Source organism: Poecilia reticulata, linkage group LG5 (genome assembly GCF_000633615.1).
Source record: "Poecilia reticulata strain Guanapo linkage group LG5, Guppy_female_1.0+MT, whole genome shotgun sequence".
Classification (NCBI taxonomy): domain Eukaryota; kingdom Metazoa; phylum Chordata; class Actinopteri; order Cyprinodontiformes; family Poeciliidae; genus Poecilia; species Poecilia reticulata.
Genome location: NC_024335.1, coordinates 4,075,671 through 4,096,811, shown reverse-complemented (window position 1 = coordinate 4,096,811; position 21,141 = coordinate 4,075,671). Strand labels below are relative to the sequence as shown.

Below are 21,141 nucleotides of genomic sequence, written 5' to 3'. Positions count from 1 at the left end.
GATGAAAAGGAGATGTGTTTTTTTTGTTTAACTACGGATCTCGATTTACTATCATGCAGTGGTGAGAATATGCTCACTTCTCTTTTTGAATTAAATATCTGATTGGGCCAATTTCCTGCCTGATTCTAATCTGTCTCTGATTTATCAATTCAGATTGTAGCCAAGGACTCTCACATAAAAACAAAAAAAATTAATAAAACTGAGCTGAAGGTTCCTTGATTTGTTTGAATCCAATGAATATTAAACTCAAAAAAGTATACCAAAAATGGTTATAAAGACCTTATTGCATTTAATTAATAGGCGGGAGAAAAATCTGATTTTCCCCACCTTTTCACTTGTCTTCCACAGAGCAATGCAGATTTAGGGAAAATTGACTTATTCAGATCTCTGGCCAATTGACTGGTTGATCCATTTTGAACCATGCTCTTTAACTTTGTCCAATTCTGTCAGAACGTTGTCCACCTTTTTAGCTTTAGTAAGTAAAATCTTTTACCAGGCTGCAGGAACATTGTTTTTTTTAATGCCACATGATGCTTGTTTTTTTTCCTTTCACAGTTTCTCTTCTAAAGGGGATTGAGGAAACTAAAGTTCTGACAGCTTTTCTACATAATAGAAGGAGTAAAAATGGCTTCCCAAGGATTCACGTCTGTTTTCTTGCCATGTCTTTCCACATTCTTTTGATACCTTTGTCAAATTGTGCTAATGTAAAAGTGCTTGCAGGTGCTGCTTGTGGTAATGGGAAACTGTAACAGAATGTCGTGTCTATTATTATGTTGGACCCCATTTGGAAACACTCTCAGCAGTGTAATTCAACAGGATTATCACCGCTATGATTCCCTTTGTGGTGTGCTTGGGCGCTATATAAGGTACCGCCACCCCCCCATCAGCAAACGGTGACCAACTCTCGCTGATTTCCACGCAACCCTCAGTCACGGTCCCCCCATTGTTTTTTAACCTAACCCTGTTCTCAGTCATCTAAGCCGTGGAAAGCGTAACATTCCAAGTTCAAACACAGCAAAATTGAGCTACAATTGCATCACAAATGGACAATTTGGACTTGAACTTAATAGTTCCATGCGTCTTTGCACTAACCAGCGTGAAACTGTCAACATTCAAAGAGCCAGCCCCGGGCTTGCCACAATGTGTTTTCTGTTTATAGCTGGGTTTTATACAGGATATTAAACGCTATCATCTGCTTGGACTGAAAAGCGGGTCTTGCTCAGGCATTATAGACTTTCCCATTCCATTCCACCCCTCCCTGATCTCTGATCTTCATCATCTTGTCTACATTTCCAGTATGTCCTCTGTGTTGTCTGGAGCACTTGCGCTGGGCTCCGAGTCAAGTTCAGACCAGAATCATATTTATCTTACTGTTGGGTCCAGAGATCAGGCTATTCCCGTCCGCTGATGTCTCTTCTCATATTGAATTGTGATGTAAACAGCGATGGCATGCCATGAGTGGATTTTTTAAAATCTAATTTTATGAAAACAAAGGGATCATGACTCTTTTTTTTAGCATCATATCTTGTTAGCCAGTGCCCATGTTTATCTAATAAACCATGCCTGTTATGTTATGCCTGGAAAGTTTTCACGCATTGGGAGTCACATATATAATTACCCAGCAGTCATCTGTATGAAAATGAATAATTTAATAGATGTCAGCTGTATGTTTGCTTCTAATCTTTGTTGGATGTTATTTTTGAAGCCTTATTTATCTGCATATAGTGATTGTATAAATACAATGTCAATACACTCAGAAGCAACATAAAATTTGACCAAATGAAGTGGGGGGGGGGGAGTAATTAATATAAAACAGAAAAAAAAAATAATCCTCTGAAAAATTTCTTAGACCAAGCAGTGGGTCTTAATGATATTAGATGAGAGAAAATGTTAAAACGCCTGCTATTCTGCAGAGGCAGAGCAGCGGCATTACGGCCTCGTAAAAAGCTGCCATGTGGATAAAGATCACAAGGCATCTGGATGCCATCGAGTCTTCCTTACAAGTCGTGCAACAATTAGAGAGATGGTGCCTTTGACTGAACCTGTGCACTGCACTCCTCGCAGTCAACCAGGGATTTCAAGGACACTGGGGGGAAGCATGTTAGTGCTCTCTGAATAGCACATCACAAGCATCTTTGTGGAGGTGCACGCCACTAATGTTGCATTTAACGATTTTTTTCACACAGGTTTAAAGACACATACCATGTCAGGTTTCTGGGTTTCTGCAAGGGTTTTTTTGCCCCCCATGGGTCCTCACTTCACACAAAGTCAAGACTATTTGAGATACAACAGCTTGTTAAGCCATTTATACCGTGAATGGCACCGGGAAGAAAAGCAGATTGATCGAGAATGTTGTTTATATATATATATATATATATATATATATATATATATATATAAACAACATTCTCGAAAAAAGGAATTACACTGCTTTATCAAAAATCAACAACGCAAGTCTTAAAAAATATGATATTTAAAACTGTGAATATGAAGAGTACTCACCCGTTAAAACACACATTTTGTGACTTATAAAACTACAACCTGATAAATTGATAAATATATATATTTTTTGTTGTTATTTTAATGTTGAGCTATTTCCTGTAGCTCAGCTGAAAACAATAAGTAATAAAGAAAGCTGAAAAACCAAGTTGCATAAGTGTATAGACATTTAAGCTAACGCTCACAATACCAAATTGTGGCTTTTTTTTCCTCTTAAAAGATCCACTGTTGGTAACATAAATGTAAAAATTATTTCAGAAAAATACATGTTTAAGCAAACATAAGCTGCCATTATCCTGGGATGAGCTTCTTTGCTAATTAAACACAATGCCACAGTATAATTTTCTTCCGTCTGCCTTTCTTTAAGTGTGCTTGAATATCTGTCTTTGATTCAATTTCTCCATCCCTCTTTGTCTCCAGTCGCTGTGCTGCTGAAGGATGACTACTTTGTAAGAGGCGCTGGACTGCCAGGGCGCTTTAAGGCTGAGAAGATGGAGTTTCACTGGGGCCAGAGTAATGGATCAGCAGGCTCAGAGCACAGCATAAATGGCAGAAGGTTCCCCGTAGAGGTAAAACGTCATGTTGCTACACACAGTTTGACAAATGTCCAAGGTTCAGTACTGAAGGTCAGCACTGAATCGTTAGTGCGGTGTTCAAATAGATTATAACTTAATACCCCTCCTAAACTATTTAATTAATGAACCCTAAAGTAAAGGTTAAGGCACGTTTTGGCGTCTAGATTTTACTGGAACCTTTTAGTCGTGAACTCAGTGGTGCTTTAAAAATGTTGGTATTTAAACCCTCAAAAGCTCAGGGGTGTCAGAACTGAGAGAATATCCTGACGCCTTTCACAGTTTTACTTCTTTTCCAAGATACTCAAATGTTTGAACTTTATACAAAATGCATTAGGGGACCTTAAAGTAAATCCATTTCCCAGAGTAGCCAAGAAATGTGGTTATTTTTATAGAAATGATTGAGGAGTGACTGTATCAAACCGCAGAAAAAAAAAAAAATCTATTTGTGGTTGGTTTTTCAGTTCAGTTTTGTTTAAACGAATAAACAAAATATATGCTTTTTATCTATGTACGTGTCATTGAATTAGAATGCCACTATTTTCACTTGGTTTAGCATTTCAGCTCAAGAAGAAAAACTCATACACACAGAGTGACAGATGTTGTTGATCTAATAAAATATCATTTGAAAACTACCCAATAAAACAGCTATTTAAATATAGAAACCGTATAGCCTTCACATCCATGTGGAAGGCTGATGCTGTCCAACAGACATCGTCATTGACAGAAGTGCTCCAGGATTTTAAATGAACACGATACATTCACATCTTCCTCTCTGGTTCTTTCTCATGTGTGTTCCCAGCACTCTGAGTGACCTTTAACATTTTTGGTCCTGTAATCTGTGTGTCAGCTGTAGGCATCCACCGTGGTGAGACCATATCCAACAGGGTGAAGGTTAGATTAGCATGCAAAGTATAAACTCATAATTCTTGGAATGCATTAGCCAGACATTTTTGCATGCTGAACGTTTAGTTTGTTAATAATCATTGATGTATGCCGATACTAAGACTTAACGTGTTTAAATAAGATTAAAGATGCAGCAAAAAGCTGAAAGACTGAAAGATAATCCATATTAGCAAAAGTGCAATATACTCAAGACTGCTTAGAGTTGTGTTGGTTAATGGATTCCGAGAATTGTTAATAGACTACAACCTATTTTTAATTTCTAATTGAATCATTTTTACAGAGATTACAGTTAATTTACTGGAAGATGACTTTGTATTGAAATGAGTGAAAACATTCTTAGGTTTGACCGCTTATTTCTTCTTTCTTTTTCTTTATTTGCATTGCACAAGGGTTTTATTGCAAATTGGGTTTGTGGAATTTTAAAAGATGTGGGAATTTATCAGACGGGGAGGCTTTTACAGAAATCACTCGAGCTGCAGTGTACAACTGACTGAGAAACGGGGCAACAGATTGCCTGTAATAAAGGCAAAGCAACAAAAATCATCAAAGACTCTTATAAAAGAGATTTAAAGGGTATAAAGTCCTGGGATCCTCAGTTATGATTTATTCAGAATAATGGATTAAAGTACAAATCTCACTCTTTTTTTATGTCATGCAGGGAATAACTTCTAACTGCCTTTTATTATTTTTTAAATATAATTTACAGTAGTATGCCTTTTCTAAACAGAATTTGAATATGTCTCATACATTTTAAATTCAGTAGGATTAAAGTCCGTGTGGTTTTTGTCAACAATTTTATGTAAAACCATATTAATTAGTGTACATTTAATAGTGTGTGAAAACAGGAAATTGTTGGTTTTCTTCCTGTCCGTGGTAAATCCAAAGACGAGGCGAGCGGCGTCTTTCTGTTTGTTCTTGGCCATCTTCTTTGGAACCTTCTCTTCCGCCACAGCTTTTTGATGCTGAATGGCTGGGTAATTAGATTTATTTTTGCCACATCATTTTGTGTTCAGCGTAGTGTTAAAGGGCATTGGATTATATACAGCCATTATAAAGCTGTTGTGCATATGGCGCCTTTGATGGTGTGCTTCTAAATAATATGATGGAATTTACTTTAATGGCCAATTTGGCTGCTGTTAAGAAGGGAGGGGAGAAAAAGCAAAGAGAAGAAGAAAATCATGCCCTGCAGGTACATAATTCATAGATCTAAAATGTAGATTTTTGTTGCAAGGCATGTCTTTGTGTGTAGACCAAGGTTTCTGCGGCAACTTCTCGGTGAAGGAGCACGAATTCCAAAGCTAATGTGCTCTCTCAGTATAAATTAGCGGCATAATGCATACCTGCAAATGGGTAGATGTCGAGGCTTAAATAGCTCAGCTTGTTTCGAGAGGTGGGGAGGGGGAGAAGAAAAAAAAAAAGCTACACAATTTTTATGTATGAGAGAAACAAACTAAATTTCGCTTGATGGTGATCTCTGCGATGTGTCTTTTTATAGCCGTATAGGAAATGTGTCTAAACAGCCTGAGTAAGCTTTAACACCTGGACACCATATGCTGCAAATGACTGCATAGAAACTAGTCAGCAAGCAAGCAGAAGAAAGTAAGCAAGCATAAGAGCTGGGAGGAGGGAGAATGACTCAAATAGTCAGCTTTTGCCAGTTTTCAAGACGGCAAGCCTTGACCAAACACATATGCTCTTTTCCTCTTTTTTTTATAACTTGATACAATTTATTGAGGTTGTAAGAAAATGTCGGTGTCATGCTTCAGTCAAAGTAACACTGAAAAGAGAGCATGCAACACCATCCCTTTGGAGACTTTAATTTACACCTGCATGCAGAGCCTCCAACGTTAGGCCAGGAAGCGACCCTAGCTTTTTCACAGGGTCTGCTGCCTCTGTGGTGTTCAGCAACCTTTGAAGCACGATGTGAAAGCCCACAGCCTGAACTCACCAGGATACTCAGAAAACCCGACTCCAATTACTTTGGCAGAACTTAAATACAGTTGAAACCAGATATTTACATACACCGAATAAAAAAAGGCACATGCAATTTTTTCTTTCACTGTCTGAAATCAAATCAGACAAACCTTGTCTTGTTTTAGGTCATTTAGAATTATCACAATTATTTCTGTTTGCTAAATAACCTTGCACTAACGCTTCTTAGAGACTTTTTGTGACTGTCTTTGAATTCATAAGTTTACATATATCTGGTCAGTATCGAGGATTATTGTCTTTTAAGCACAATAACTCGGGTCAAACCTTTTCTGTTGCCTTTCAACCTAAAACAAGAGAAGTTTGGTTTGATTGGGTGTGAGTCCTTTTATGTGGTATATTTAAATAGCTGATTTCCATTGTACTTTTTTTCTTTTTTTTCTCTCAGTGGTAGTTTGATTATGCCTAATATAATATGCATGCACATGTTAAAACCCTGTTGGGAAAGCATTATGTTTATTTCTTCTGTCAGATATCGGCTCCATAAATCCTTGGCTTATACCTGCTAATAGAACTGGGATACATTTAAATTTCATAGGATTCTGTTCAGAAGTTAGAAGTAGTAATTATCTATAAGTAGTTTTCCCATTTGTTTTGCTTGTGAGCTCTGTTTGGAGCAGTTAATTTAAATAAAATATGAGTACAAGATTTTGAAGATTATGACACACTGACCCAAAATAGGCTAAGAACTGCATTTGCTTTGAGTAAAATACAAAACACTGTATTGCTGGTTGTCAAAGCAGGCATGAAACGTCCCTCTGGTGTGAATGTACACACAGTCATTGCAGCAATAACCCCACAACCAAAAGGTATAAATGTCAAAGGGGTGAAATGATAAAGTGAAATTGGTGTTTAAATTGTTAATGTTAATGCAAATGTTACATATTTTTTGTGTCCCCTGGCAGTCCTTTACTGGTAACTCTGGTCTAATGCTTAACACATTCCATTTTGAAATATTTGCTTGTGCATGTGGAGGTCAATCCAACAAACTGCGACCCGCCATGGTCCCTCTGCAAATACCCATAAACCGCTGCAGCAGTAAGCATCCTGAGCAAATGTGTTGGTGGCTTAAAGGTATATAATACAGTGTTTGCATGAACCACTGTGGCATTTATGAGAGTGGAGGTGATATGATACTGTGGAAGTCTCCTTTTGTCTCACTGTGACTAGATATTAGTTGAGGGACTAGTTTGCATGGTCAAAGTTAAGGTGCTAAGAGAGTTTTTTTGTTGTTGTTGTTGTTGCAGGTAAGCTATTCTGTGCTCATTATGAAACATAGGTTAGTGTGAACAAGGAATGCAAAAGACACATATTTTCATACTACAGTAATCTTAACACCCAGCGTCTAATTCTCATGATATAATAACATTTTACAAAAAAATAATCAAAAATATAAAAACATTACCAAAGCATGTTTATTTAAAACAAAACTTCAACAATTATTTAAAACAAAACTTCAACAATTATTCCTATAATTACATGTTGGCTATTACATATAGTAATACTGATCACTGATTTTGCAAAAAGCAACAAAAAAAAAAAAAAACTTTTTCAATTTAGCAACAGTTTTTAATGAGTGTTGTGCTGTATGTTTTTTTATGCTAGTACATCAAGATGCTATCAGCTGGTTAATTAGTCAGGCTCTCTGCTCTGGTGGTCAGCTGCCTAAGAGACCTGCAATGCATTGCTTGCCAGCTTTAGTTTTGCTTTAGTTTTTGTGTTGGCTTAATATTTCTGTTTTGTCCTTTTTGCAAGCAAGGATGAATATAGTGTCCCTTTGAGCTGGTAGTTCAGCAGTGCACATCAACCGAGGAGTGGAGCAGCGCTTTGTTGCTCTATGCTTCATACAGCAGCAGAAGACTTGGATAACCCCTTTGTATTATGTCTTATTAAAATTAACTTGAACTCCTATGACAAAAATATTTGGAATTTTTTTTTTACTACTTTTACAATAGTAACCATCCCATCCTTTCCCATTAATGTCAAATGTTCGGATATTAATGTCAAAATATCCAAACTGTCTCTTTAAGAAAAAATTCACATTTTTATCTGTTTCAAAGTATTCAGTGACTAAAGAGAGAATTATTTTACCTAACTGGAAAAAGCGCACAAGTAAGAGACCAATGACTCAATTATTTATTAGATTTTTCTAAATTATCCCACATGGGATTTCTGTTGCACAGAGTATGATGATGGCTGAGGAGGGAAGAAGTGGGTCAGCAAACACCTCTCATGGCAACTTCCATCACACCAGTGTGTAAAAAAAAAAGAAAAGAAAAAGAAAAGAAAAAAAGAAATACATTACCACGACTTTTCATACAAAAGGGACAACAAAGCAACTTCTGCCATCGTAGCTGTTAACTACACATGTAGATCTTCATGACCCACCACAGGAGCAACAGAATTGGAGGTCTGCTTTTTCAAAATTTTCTCTGATTGATAAGTCAGAATACATAAATCAAGCGTGATGTATTATTCCACAGTGTGAAGCAGAAGGTATAAGTAAAATGAAATGATGAATGGTTGAGGGGGAGTGTGGTTGTGTAGGAGCTAGCCCTTAGCCATTTGACTGCTTCATCTTGTAAGAGTTGCTTTTTTCATTTTTCATATTTACGACGCTGAACAATTTGATATATTTCAGATTACATTAAATCTGACAGGATGTGTGCAGCTGAATTGTGTACGTTACACGGCTCGTATAAATGTTTGCGCTCGGTGTAGCCAGCATCTTTTCGTAGCAGAGGTCGGGGTTTGTTTTTGCGTAACGTGTGTTTTGTTCAAGACATGAGCAGCTTGACCAAGAAGCCTGATCTCCCAGACGTGTTTATCTGTGGACTAAAACTGCTCTCCGGCTTTCTTTTTAATTATCTCTCACTACAAATGAGTCACATTCAGCCTTGAGTCAGATGTCAAGCATATTTGTTCACAGCAGAGGAAAGGGCTTTTATCTGAAGCTTCAAAATACACAGATTGGTTTTATGTGTACAAGAGGTGAAAGACAAATTTAGTTCCAATGAGCCATGTTATGGAGCAGATCTGGCTTTTCGCTTAGATATCTTTAACTCCTCCCAAAAAAAAAAGGAAAGTACCCAATGGAGTGCTTGGCCTGTGGCCCCAGAGCTTGACATTAATCTAACTATGTTCTTTTTCTTGGGAGTGAAGTGGGGAAATCGATAGATGGACCACCTGTTCACTCAAACAGCGCTATGACAAATGAAAGTGTGGAGTTTTTTTTCTCCCCTCGGGGTTCCTCAGGGAGATCTTTTCCTATAATGTATTAGGTTGTCGCTGAGGTTAGATTAATTATACATGGATTACAAATCACACTTTGGAAGGGTATACGTTTGCACAACCAGCACTAAGAGCATATGAATAAGTATTACTGTGGGCATACAGTAAGGAAGATAAAAGCTCCACTGAAAGCAAGGGAAAAAAGTAGGAAATAGAAGAGTGTTGGATGAGTCAAGACTGACCCAGGCAGAGCCCAGGAGCTAAATGCAGAGCACTATAAGAAACGCATGCAGAAAATGAAAACCGGCTGCACGCACCAAATCCTGTGCGTTATAGAAAGAAAATCACCAGCTTCAATACACGTGTACGTGGGGGAAAAAAATGAGGAAAATTGAGATATAATACACAGAATTGATACCTAACACGTGTTTAGAGAAATTAGGGTTTGATTCCCTGCCTCATGTCAGAGTCTCCTGGAGCCAAGGCTCTGCACCCGACAAACATCCTTCTGATGTTCTCATCAGTAGGCATGGGCCTGTGTGAGATTTTCAGTTTTTGATTAAAACTTGATTCAAACTACCACAGTCTCACAGCATCACAGCACTGCCAAGTAAAAAATGTATAACGTGATCCAATTCTGCTTATTTAAAACAAAAAGAACAGGAAATCCAGCGCCTTTCTTGTTTGTTCTTATACATATGTATACCAGATCTTTATGTAGCTGGATGTATATTTGTGACTGGAAATACTTTATTTCCAACAACCCAACGTGTCTTTGCTTTAAGTGAGGGAAAAGTGTAAAAGTCTTCTTTCAGCAAGCTGCCCTGTGCTCCTTATAACCAGAGACAAGTCTTCACTCTAGCATCTTGCTAGTGAAAATGTCGAGACTTTCAAAAGCAGTTACCATTCCATGCCTACATTTTTTTTTTTTTGTCTTTTCCTAATAAGAATGAGGGGTGGCAAGCTTCTACAACCAGAAATATTTACAAACCCTTCAATTTGACCTTTTTTGGAGGCGAGGAAGGGAAAAACTGGAACTTACGCAAGTTGAGCGACTACTGGTTACAAATACTTTAACTAGCTAGGCTTGGTCATTCTTATGGTGATAACAATTAACACAAGCCAATAGTGTTGCATTTTGCTCAAAACAATGACTATAGTCTCAAATAGTCGGTTGTACAGGATGATGTGTGTCACTATGTTATGATTAAGTTCAGTATTGGGGGGAAAAAATGCAATAACTTGCAGTAGATAAATAAGTAAAAAATGTCTTTCTTCTTTGTGTTTCAGGAGAACACTGTTCCTTGATAGTAAAAAAGTATATTCAGCTCCTGAAAACATAGAACATTTATATTAAAAATGCTTCTAAAACTTTATGGTGTGACAGAGAGTTTCACAAAGTATATTAATACTTAAATATAAAGCTAGCACTAATTGTGGTCCAGACAGATCTTCCAAAAATGTATATTGCTTACAGTGATTTTACAAAAAGAATACGTGTGTGCAGCCTTAATGTTAACATTGGGACTGTTTGGGGACCTTTCCAAGTCAAGATTCCTACATAAGATTTCAACTTATCTGGACAAATAAAACGCACCGTTTACTCCAAACCTACTGAGAAAACTCTGGCATCCCATTAAAAGGACTTTAAACTGTTCCACAGTGAACAATTTCAATAGCTTTGAAAGCAAAACTTTTTCTAAATCTTTTTTTTTTTTTAATACCCTTGAAAACCAGGCTATTTCTATGTATTAGTGGCAAAAATATCTACAAAAACGGAACACAATACTGTAAATTTCTGTTGAAAAATTCGAAGTATATCTTTTAGAAAGACTGATGGGTGGTTTAAAAGCAAATGTCTTTACTTGTAAAACTGCTCTTCTCAAGAATGAATATTGCTGTTAAACAAATAAACAATGAACATTCATGGTTCATAAAATAATTCTTAGAAATTCATAAAATGAGGTTTTCCTAAAAGGATCCAAGAAAGTCGGTCTGTTTTTATGGTTAAAAAGTTAAATATTTAGCACTGAATAGAAAAACTTTCTTATTATAGGGCTGACTACAATGTCTTCAAGTTATTTCTGTTAACTCTTCATATTTTTTCCTCCAACTAACTTGTTTCATATACCTATGAAGTTTAGTCTGCAATCTATTCTCAGAATTCATGTTTTATATGTTTCTTCAGTCATACTAAAGTGACTTTTACCTTCACCTCTTCAATACTCTCTGAGGAGCTTGGAAAAACAACGAAGACAGATAATTGTGTGTGATAGAGAAGTGTGAACGTATATCTGTTAACAATGAAATTCTTCGGTGACACAGTGATGAAGGAGAAATACATTTGCCTTTCCCCGATATAACATCTCTGTGTGCTGAAACTTATATTTTTGTAGTTTTTTCCAGTTCTTTGCTCTACATTTTGTTGTCTTGGGAAATCATGCCAAACCTGACTTTGTTTTTCACCTTTGCCGTTTAAATGGGACATGGAAATGCAGAGTGGTTTAAGGTTTTTTTTTTATTGTTTTTGTTTTTGCGCTCACTTTGTGCTGGAAATGAAGAGCGAGGGAAAAAACAAACTGGATGGTATAAACCGACGTGAGATTAAAGAGCGATTCTGGAGATGTGAACAGCACGTTCCTGCGCTTTTCAGGGAGCTCAAAGATTTGTCAGACCACCTGTCTGTTCTTATTTAAATCAACATTTTTATCTCCGGCTCCAGCGCGGAGAGTTTGTCAGCTCTCCCCAAACATACATTAAGAAAATGAGTAATCAAGAGATACAGGATTCCTTTATTGACTCCTATGGAAGTGTATAATTGAAATGCAGGTTTTTATAAAGTGTGTTGTTAACAAGAACGGGTCACATGAGCCATTCTCAGTGAGTAAATGAAGCCTAAGGGGGGCAGCCCTAATGGGGTAATGTAGTTAATAACATCTGAAGGGTGATGAATGGCCAGTCCTCTTTCTTGCTGAGTTCTCAGACAACAAATTAGTTCCATTAAAGGCCGCAGTTAAAGGAACTCGGAAGCAAGCTGCTTAACTGAAATTATTTGGATTGAGTCATTTTGAACCTGGTCTGGACCCGAAGAGTTTGTGTAAATGGGACTCATCCTTGATTATATGCTTATTTACTTATTTATTTTAAATTTGTTGTCACCACAGTCAGTTGTGGCTGGCGGTGCCCCGTGATTTTCCTTTGAAAAGGGAAAGAAAGGGACACCCCAGCCTTTAATTAAATCAACATCTAGGTCCTTTTTTTTCTTATTGCCAATTAACTTGGTTCAGTGACATGAAAGGCTTTTTTTCGATTTGACAGTGAGATGATTGGCAGCTCCAATTGCTACTTTTAGAATCATTTGCTGATTTTGATCAGTGCCACCATAACATGACTGCCTTGAAATGAAAGAAGTGGGATTATTTATTTTTTATTCTTTTTGCTGGGAATAAAGCTAGTACCATGACAGGTATGTGATATATTCTGTGTATGATGTGTTTTAAATTATACTCAAGCTTTGTTGTGAAATCAGAAGCAATGTTGTGGGTGATTTAAGGTAATTGGGAGTCATGATTAGAGGCGTATCATTCTGTTAGATCTTTGCACAAGAAGGGGGTGGGGAGCAACCCCCCCCCCCCTCCCCCCTTCACTTTCTCCTCTCGCCTTGTTACTGTGCCTGTGAGGACGGTCGCCCTAAGAAATGGGATGCTGTATTTCTTTGGCAGCCTCCCGGAGTGGCAGCGCGCACACAAAAAAAGACTGACACAGATTATGAGAGATTTATAGGAGTGATAAATACTCCCTCTTTTCTGCCCCTCAAAACAGCTTTTCATCAGCTTCTCAGCAGTGCGTCCAAGGTGATTGATGAGAGGACTCCTCCTTCTCCTTGTCCACTCCTAAAGCTGTCTATGCTCTGTTTCCCCCATCCCAGATGCAGATCTACCTTTACAATTCAGACGACTTCGACAGCCTCAACGCGGCCATGAAGGAAAGACGCATCATCGCCGCCATGGCTGTCTTCTTTGAGGTAAAGTATCTCAGCGAAAGATCTATAGTTTGCTTACAAACTCTGAGGATGTAGGGAGGCATTCGTCTGTTGGTATAAGCTGCATCACCACATTTTTTTTTACATTGTCATGTTACAGCAAGAAAATCAAAAATGTTTTATTGTAGTTTTATGTGATAGATCAACACAAAGTAGTGCGTCGTTGTGCAGTGAAAGGACAGTTATACAGAATGGACTTGATGTTACCAACATCTTGTCTTATTGTTGGGAATATTGTATTCAGTGCTATATTTCCATCAGACATTTAAACGTTTTTTAAATGTCGGCCAGAGTTCAGTTTTGGTCTTTTTCTCTGTATTTTTGCTCTGCATCCCAAAGAGGGTTAAGTTGTGCTTTTTATTACTGTATAGCTTTGATCTTGATCGTTTCTTTAAAATCCAGATTGTTTTTAGTTCACTATTAATGGTCGTGTTGTAGAAAGATTATTCTGGCGGAGTTGTGGATCTCTGCAGCTCCTTCAGAGGTACCTGGGGTATCTCAGCTGTCTCTGTGATTATTGCTCTCCTTAGGATGTTTTTTTATAACCTAACCCTGATTTAAACATCACCACAGCTTTATTTCTGACCTCCCTGCTTTGTTCCTTGTTCTGCACGACGCTACATGTTCATGTATAATCTCTAACAAACTTCAGAGGCCTTGAAAGGAGCAGCTGTATTTATTTATACTGGGATCAAACTACACACAGGTGGGCTGTATTTTCTAACTTAGTTTCAGAATAAAGAGACTCAGTGCAAATACACAGAAAACAATTTAGATTTCCTAGATTTGTTAGAAAGAAAGAAAGGAAAAACGACAGTTTTTTTTCTTTCATTTCTTGGTCTATCACATGTAATGTCAACAAATTATATTAATGTTTGGAGTCGTAATATGTCATCATATAAAAAGGTTAGAAGGGTACAGATACTTTTCCAAGTAGAAAATTCCAAAACAAGTTCCACAATTTCCTTTCTTGGGCCAAATTTAGTTTCTCCTTCAGGGTAAATTGCTAACATTGCGGTTAATTGTGCTTCATCCTAATTAGCAAATTTCAGCATGCAGGCAAGCTGAGTGTAGTCACATCTGGGACATATATATACATCTTCAAGAACTCACCAAATATTGCACGCAGACATTAGCATTCAGCTAGTGCAAGTGTGGTCTACGCAGCGGCACCGTGCAATATGTTAAAACATCCTCATGCATAAAGGGTTCATTTTCCTACCCACAGTTCAGTTTTCTCAGTGGAATTGCTCCACTCTTGAGGATAACTTCTTTGTAACAGCTCTGCCTCTAGTTGCTTGGAGCACTTATGGAAAATGTCCTTATCCAGAAGCTTATAAAACACCTGTATCTGCATAATGGGAGTTTAGAATTTGAAACTTAAGAATAAAATCTGATGTATAGAGTTAAGGGAGTGAAATCAATAACAGTTAAATGAATATTTAATAAAAAATTAGCTGCTATTCTTTTAAAAGGTTTTGCACAGTTATTTTTCCTGAAAGAGGTCCAGACCAAAGCAGACTGCTGTCATCCTAAATCAACTTTTGTGCCTTTAAACCTTCAGTCGGATTGCATTAGTTGGTTGTTTACACAAAAACCAGATGCATTTGTTTCTTTTTTTTTCCTTTTGCCTCAAGTCAACTCTTAAGTCTCTAATAACTGATATTAACATTTGTACATCAGCTCCGTGCCATCTAATCTGCCTACTCTATTGGATTTCTGTACGTTATACATTAAAATGATTTCCCTGTCAAAAAAAAATATATTTGTTGACAGGAAAACCATTTCATAAATCTTTTTTTCAGAAAACAAAAGGTAACTTTGTAATCTTACTAGCTTAGAAGTGAGAAAATATATATTTTTAAACAACCCAACATCATTTAATGCAGAGTTTAGTTTGAGAAACATCACTGCGTTCATCATTATTAGTTATAGCTAGTTATAAACCATAAATACATTTTACTTGAGTCTGAGTCATGGGCTCAAATCCCCATCCTTGAAAGAAGCCAATTAATATTTTCACAGGAAATAAAGGAATAAAGGTAGGATATTGATGATCTTCCAGTGTAAAACACATTTTCACTTCTTGAGATTAGAAGTGTTTTAAGAATGTACAAGTCTGCTTTGTTATTGACTTCTACCCGACTAGGTTTTAGTCTCTTCTTCTGGCTCCCACTAATCTAGATTTATGCTAATCAAAGACTAGAAATTCATCTTTATATGGCTTTTTAACTAAACTTTACCTGTATAATCTCTAGCTACCACTTTAACATTTAAATGTGAAGCTACATTCATGTTATTCCAATAACGGGGAAATAAACAACATCTTTGAGATCATTATAGATTTGTGATCTAAATTATCTTTCACTTCCTACTTGTAGAAATCTATTCCACCCTCGGTTCACACTTGGTATTTGAAAAATAGCTTAGTAGATAGCACAAATTGTCCCCTGGCACTCTGGACACATTCAGTCTTGATTAGTAAGATTGGTCCACATTATTGGTTAGTGTAAAAGCACCGCTGGGATTGTTTGAACTCTTAGAAGCTGTACTCACAACTTGTGAGCCTTTGTCTGTGTTACACTAATTTCTATCAGGATTTCCTTTACAAGTATTGGCAGGTGATCAATGCATCCCACCATTCGGCCTAATAGTATACCGGTAAGGGTCAGAAATCTGCTGGATGGAGGCTGGAATGGGGACACAGGTGTTTCGTAATGTAGGTCTGTTCTCAGACAGTGATGAACCGCGTGTGTGCGAGGACCTAAATGCCTCCGCTGGGTCCTGACAGCCCTATTGCTTACTGCAATTAGCACCACCATACACAATCCGCTGAATAGCAGTTTACAGTGCGAGTTTTTTTTTTTTTTAAGCGGGCACACACACATTGGCTCAGATTTACCATTTCTAATCAATGACGAGAGTTCTTGCTGGGCTCCCAAAAGGCCTATTAAAGGCCTCTAAGGTGTGCATATTATCCACATTCAGCATTCAGTCCCACACAATTATTCTCCTCAGACTGACCTGAATTAATGTTGCGTAACGGTGGGGGAAATGGTCCCCACGTCCCAACACTGTTTTGTCCAGTCTTGTCTCTTAAGTAGGACATTGGAGATATTTATTGGGTAAAAAAATATATCCTTGTCACTCCCAACAATTAAGGATAAGTTGAACAGATTAGAAAGGAATCTTCCTGAGGGATTGCATGATCATTAGAGACCTGAACACGCTGTGAGATTAAAAGTTTTTACTTCATAAAATTTAAAGAGATTCTTGGAAATATTTTGGAAGAATCATGAATCTTTAATCGGTACATCAATTTGTCAAATCTAAGCTTGTTCACACATTGGTGTCTTTGCTGTTAATTTTCCTGACGCAATTCTTGTTGAAGGTAAAAAAGCCATCCGTCTGGTAAAGGTTTATTTATCCCCAGAATATGTAAAATGTTGAAAAAAAACCTTTATATCATTATTCACTATTACTACACAATGCAGGATTACAAGAACATTGTGATTTTTTTTATGCATCTTGTTGTGGATTAAAAGCTAAAAAAATATATTTTCTGCACGCTTTGGCTGCTGCTAATTATCCTTGGTTATCCAATAGGAGAGGACAGTTTGGATAGCAAAGCAATTTCATTATTTAATAACTCATCTGTCGGATTCTTCTCAACTGCCGATCAGAAATCAGATCAAACAGTCGCTGCTCTGCGTGCAAGTCTGTTAGTGTCGGGGCTGCAGCTCAGACTCCTGTTATGTTGAAAGCGATAAGTGTTACTAGCTCTGAACTAGTCACGTTTTTCTACCACACAATTTCACAAAATGTTCAGAAGAAGTGTGGGAATTCATGCGTGACGCTGACACGTTCAGTTGCTGTTACATTAAGGGATGTGTGGTGCATGTGTGAGAGCAGTTATATACAGCGAACCACAGCACTGAGAGAACACCGAGATGGAAGTTAATGTGGTTCGATGAGTATTGCAGAAGTATTTATAACTCTTGTGATACATTTTGTCCTGTTGCGACCACCAACCTCAGTGTTTGTGTAGGGCTTCATGTGATTGAGCAGCACAAACTAGAGCATCTCAAGTGGATAAAAGATTAAATGGTGTTTTCATTTCCTTTTTTTTTTTTTGTAAATAGAAACCTTGTATTCACCGCAGAGACTACATTTTGCTAGCTTAGCCAATGCATTCCAACAATATTTCGCTCCATTCTCATCTCCCTTTGGTGCTTCATCTGTCTTTTCTTCCATTGAGTTCAATTTCTCAGGTTGAATTCCATCAGGTCAATAAGTCTACACCTCCTGTAAGCAATCGTTCTCAATAGATAAGGGTCCAGACCCTCTGTATGAAGCGTAGAACAAGAAGCTAGTTTTTACCAGACTAACATTTTGCAGAACCTCTTTTTGTTACAGCTACAGCTGTAAACTTTTTAGAGTGTGTATTTATCAGCTTTGCATATCAAAACACTGACATTTTTGTCAATTCCTGTTGTGAAGTATCTCTGACAGTTTCTTACAGGTTTCTTCCAGGATTAGCTTGTATTTAGTTCTATTTGTCTTGCTATCTTTTCCTCCTGAATAAAAGCATCTCTATAATACGATGCTGCCACCATGTAACTGTGTCTCAGTGGGGAGTTTTCAAGGTGATGTGTTGTGTTAGTTGTATACAAGTTTTTTACACATGAACCCAAAACTTGAACTTTGACCATATGACATTCTTCTGTGATTTTGGTGTCCCTCTATGGCTTGTGGCAAACATGCACTGGATTTTTTTTTATGACTTTCTTTCATCATAGGCCTTCCTCAGGCTATTTTTCGATGAAGGTCATATTTGTGGAGTACACAACTCATGATCACCCTGTCAACAAATTTAGCTGTGAATCTCTGGAGCTCCTCCAGAGTTACAATGGAGGAGCTCCAGACTTTTTCTTGCTCTTATTCACTGATTGGTCATGACGAACTGGATTTCATTTCAGAGTATTTTATATATACACTATTTTGTCTTGATTTGTCATATCAAATGCATACAATTGTATAACTCTACAAACAAGGGAATCTGGATATTTGTCATAATTTTCCTGCTACAAAGTTACACTATTGTGTACATTTTTGTAGTACTGCACAGTCGTAGCCCAAAAGTAGAAAAAGTATTTAACGATTTGAAACAACCAGAAAATATATATATTTTTTTATCATTTAGGCTCCACTGTTTCAACATAAAACAAAAAACTTTTTATAGTGTTATATTTGGAACAACTTGTACCCCAGCAAACACATATTGTGCTGCTTTTTTCATTATTTCTTCATTTTGTGTTCTGTTACATCATGAAATCTTCTGTAGCTCTATTGCCGTCACACACCTGTGCAAGGACGTTTTCCACTTGCTTAACCTGTAAATTTTACATCACTGCAATGGTTCCTCACAAAATACCACCCCAATAAATCACGCTAACAGAGACCATCTGAGAATGTGGAGTGCTTTCACTGGAAAAAAAGTGAAACTTGGAGGAACGTAGAGAGCAGACGTACGAAACGTGAATGTTCTCACTTTAAATATTACATTAAAATAAATTATTACACTTGCATTTTAAGCAGTGTGCTAAGAACTAGGTCTTTCACAAAGTTCTTTTGATACATCAGTAAAACTAATCCAAGACTTTGTGCGATAATTTCTTATCCATTATGTATTTTGGGCTGAATCATCCGAAGTACAAAAAGTGTGTAACTATCCAAACACTTATGGTCTGGACAGACTGCCTGCCTGCTCGGCTGCTGCTGTTTGCAAAACTTACACTTCTCACTGCGAGGAGACCCACTACAGTCTGTTGCCATTGCAAACTCCAGTTTTAGATGCTGTTGCCAGAAACCACACACTAACAGCAGATGACACAGCACAGGTTATCAGTCATTTTAAAGAAACAAGATATGAATGCATAATTTATCGCCAAACTTTGTGGTAGTCAAAATGATCACCTCTCCAGCAAAAGCAAGCGACTAATGATCAGTTGGATACATCATATTGTGAACTCAGCTAGCACAAATCAGGCATAACAGCAACCTTAGTCTATAGATTACTCCATCATCAATGTACATCTTATACATTAAGTAGCAAGCGAGTGTTTGCTACTTAATGCAAGAAAAAATTGGGAAGGTTAAAAGTTTGAGCAAGTTTAACAAGGGTTAAATTGGGATGGCTAGACAACGGGGTCAGAGCCGAACTGCATCTCTTCTGAGGTGTTCCCAGTCTGCAGTGGTAAGCGTCCATAGAAAATGGACACATGGACTTCTGATCTGGACCACGGTGGAATGGAAGAAGGTGGGCTGGTCTGGTTCATGGATGCGCATCGCTGGGGAACACATGATACCAGCCATCTACCCAAGTGTTGTTGCAGATCTTGTACAACCTTTTAATGGATGCAGTATTTCCTGATGGTTATGGCCTTTCCGTGTGTCCTGCTGCAAAGCCAAAAAAAAAAAAAAAAACATGACTCGGGAACAGTGTAAGAAGCATGGTATTTCTCATATTCCAGTAAGAGTAAATGTGTGATATAAATGTAAAAAGTGAAGACAGGAATAGATAACGACACCTGCTGAACATCTGTTAAATGTGCTCGACATAGTGGTATGTCGCACGGAGACTTTACTTCACAACTTGCAGGACTTAAAGCTACTAACATCCTACCTACAGATCCTAATGGAGTCTTATGGAGGCCAGAGCCACTTTGGCAGAAGATAAAGTAACACATTATAAAGCAGGTGGTCATAATGTTACGCTTGTTTGGTGTTTATTATCGAATATTAATGAGGAGCAACTTTTGTGCGTTGTATTCAATTCAGGACAATCTACTTAATCAAAATCTGCCTCACCTTATCTATCTATAACCTGATAAATGTCTATAATCTATGTATTTTGGCCTTAAAATCACAAATAATAAACCAAAAAGTAGCTGTTGACAAAAAATTTTGGTTTTTGCTGTTACTTTTAAACTGTACAGGGATGCTCATAAAAGAGTTCACAAGCAGTCTTGAAGTGAGACTCCAGGCACTGCCTCCAAGCTGTAGCGTTTCGTAAGATGACGGGTTTGGTGGTTGAATTACATCGTCTTGCACACAGAAGCTGGTTGCACCTCAATTTAGGACCTGAATGTTTATACATACAAGTAAAAAGACACTTTTATATTCAGTACAGTCATGGCCATGAGTAATAAAATAATAATACAGTTTTTATTTTGCAGCGGCAGCTCTCCATTAAACCAATTCTTACCAAAAATGTATTACAGGAATAATATTCACACAATAATGTCACTAGATAGTATTAGGAGCAGCTTGGTTACAATACGTTTTATATGTTGCTCTTATGCCTTCTCCCTGTGTTTTGTTCATGTTGATTGTCATTTTAGTTCTTTGTTTAAATTGCTGTACAATTCTCCTAATCCTTTTCCATAATCCCCTTTTGTCTTTGGACATTTGCTGCAGCTTGGGCAAAAAGACAACCCAGCTGTGGACCCAATCATCCAGGGATTGAAAGGAGTGGTGCACCATGGTAAGTAATGAAAAAGTACCCTCATGCAAAGTTTGCTTTATGTAAAAACACCAGTATATCCGTGAAGGTAGATTAATATTTGGAGAAAGGATTGTTCTTTGCTTCTCTGAAATATTTGTATGTATTTATTTTTTATATGTTGTCATGCCTCATACCCAAATCTCCTTATCACAAAGCATTACAGTAGGAATTAAATTTGTGTGGGATTTTCAAAAAGCAATTGACCCTTACAAAATCCCTTTGACATTGCTTCGTACTTGACAGTGGGGGATCCAAGAGGTACATTTCTCTGGCAGTACGGATTCCAACATGCTCCCAGCAAACAAATATTGATGTTCTCAGATTCAGCTGCTTTA

At 37.4% G+C, this 21,141-nt stretch overlaps 1 protein-coding gene across 1 annotated transcript in view; it reads left to right on the top strand.

Moving 5' to 3' along the window:
* Positions 1-21,141, top strand: part of LOC103464568 (protein tyrosine phosphatase receptor type G) — a 138,929-nt gene that overhangs the window by 78,230 nt on the left and 39,558 nt on the right. The window contains exons 4-6 of the mRNA XM_008408750.2: positions 2,920-3,068; positions 13,126-13,221; positions 20,719-20,785. Coding sequence (XP_008406972.1) covers positions 2,920-3,068; positions 13,126-13,221; positions 20,719-20,785 — 312 coding nt within the window. The remainder of the gene's footprint in view (positions 1-2,919; positions 3,069-13,125; positions 13,222-20,718; positions 20,786-21,141) is intronic.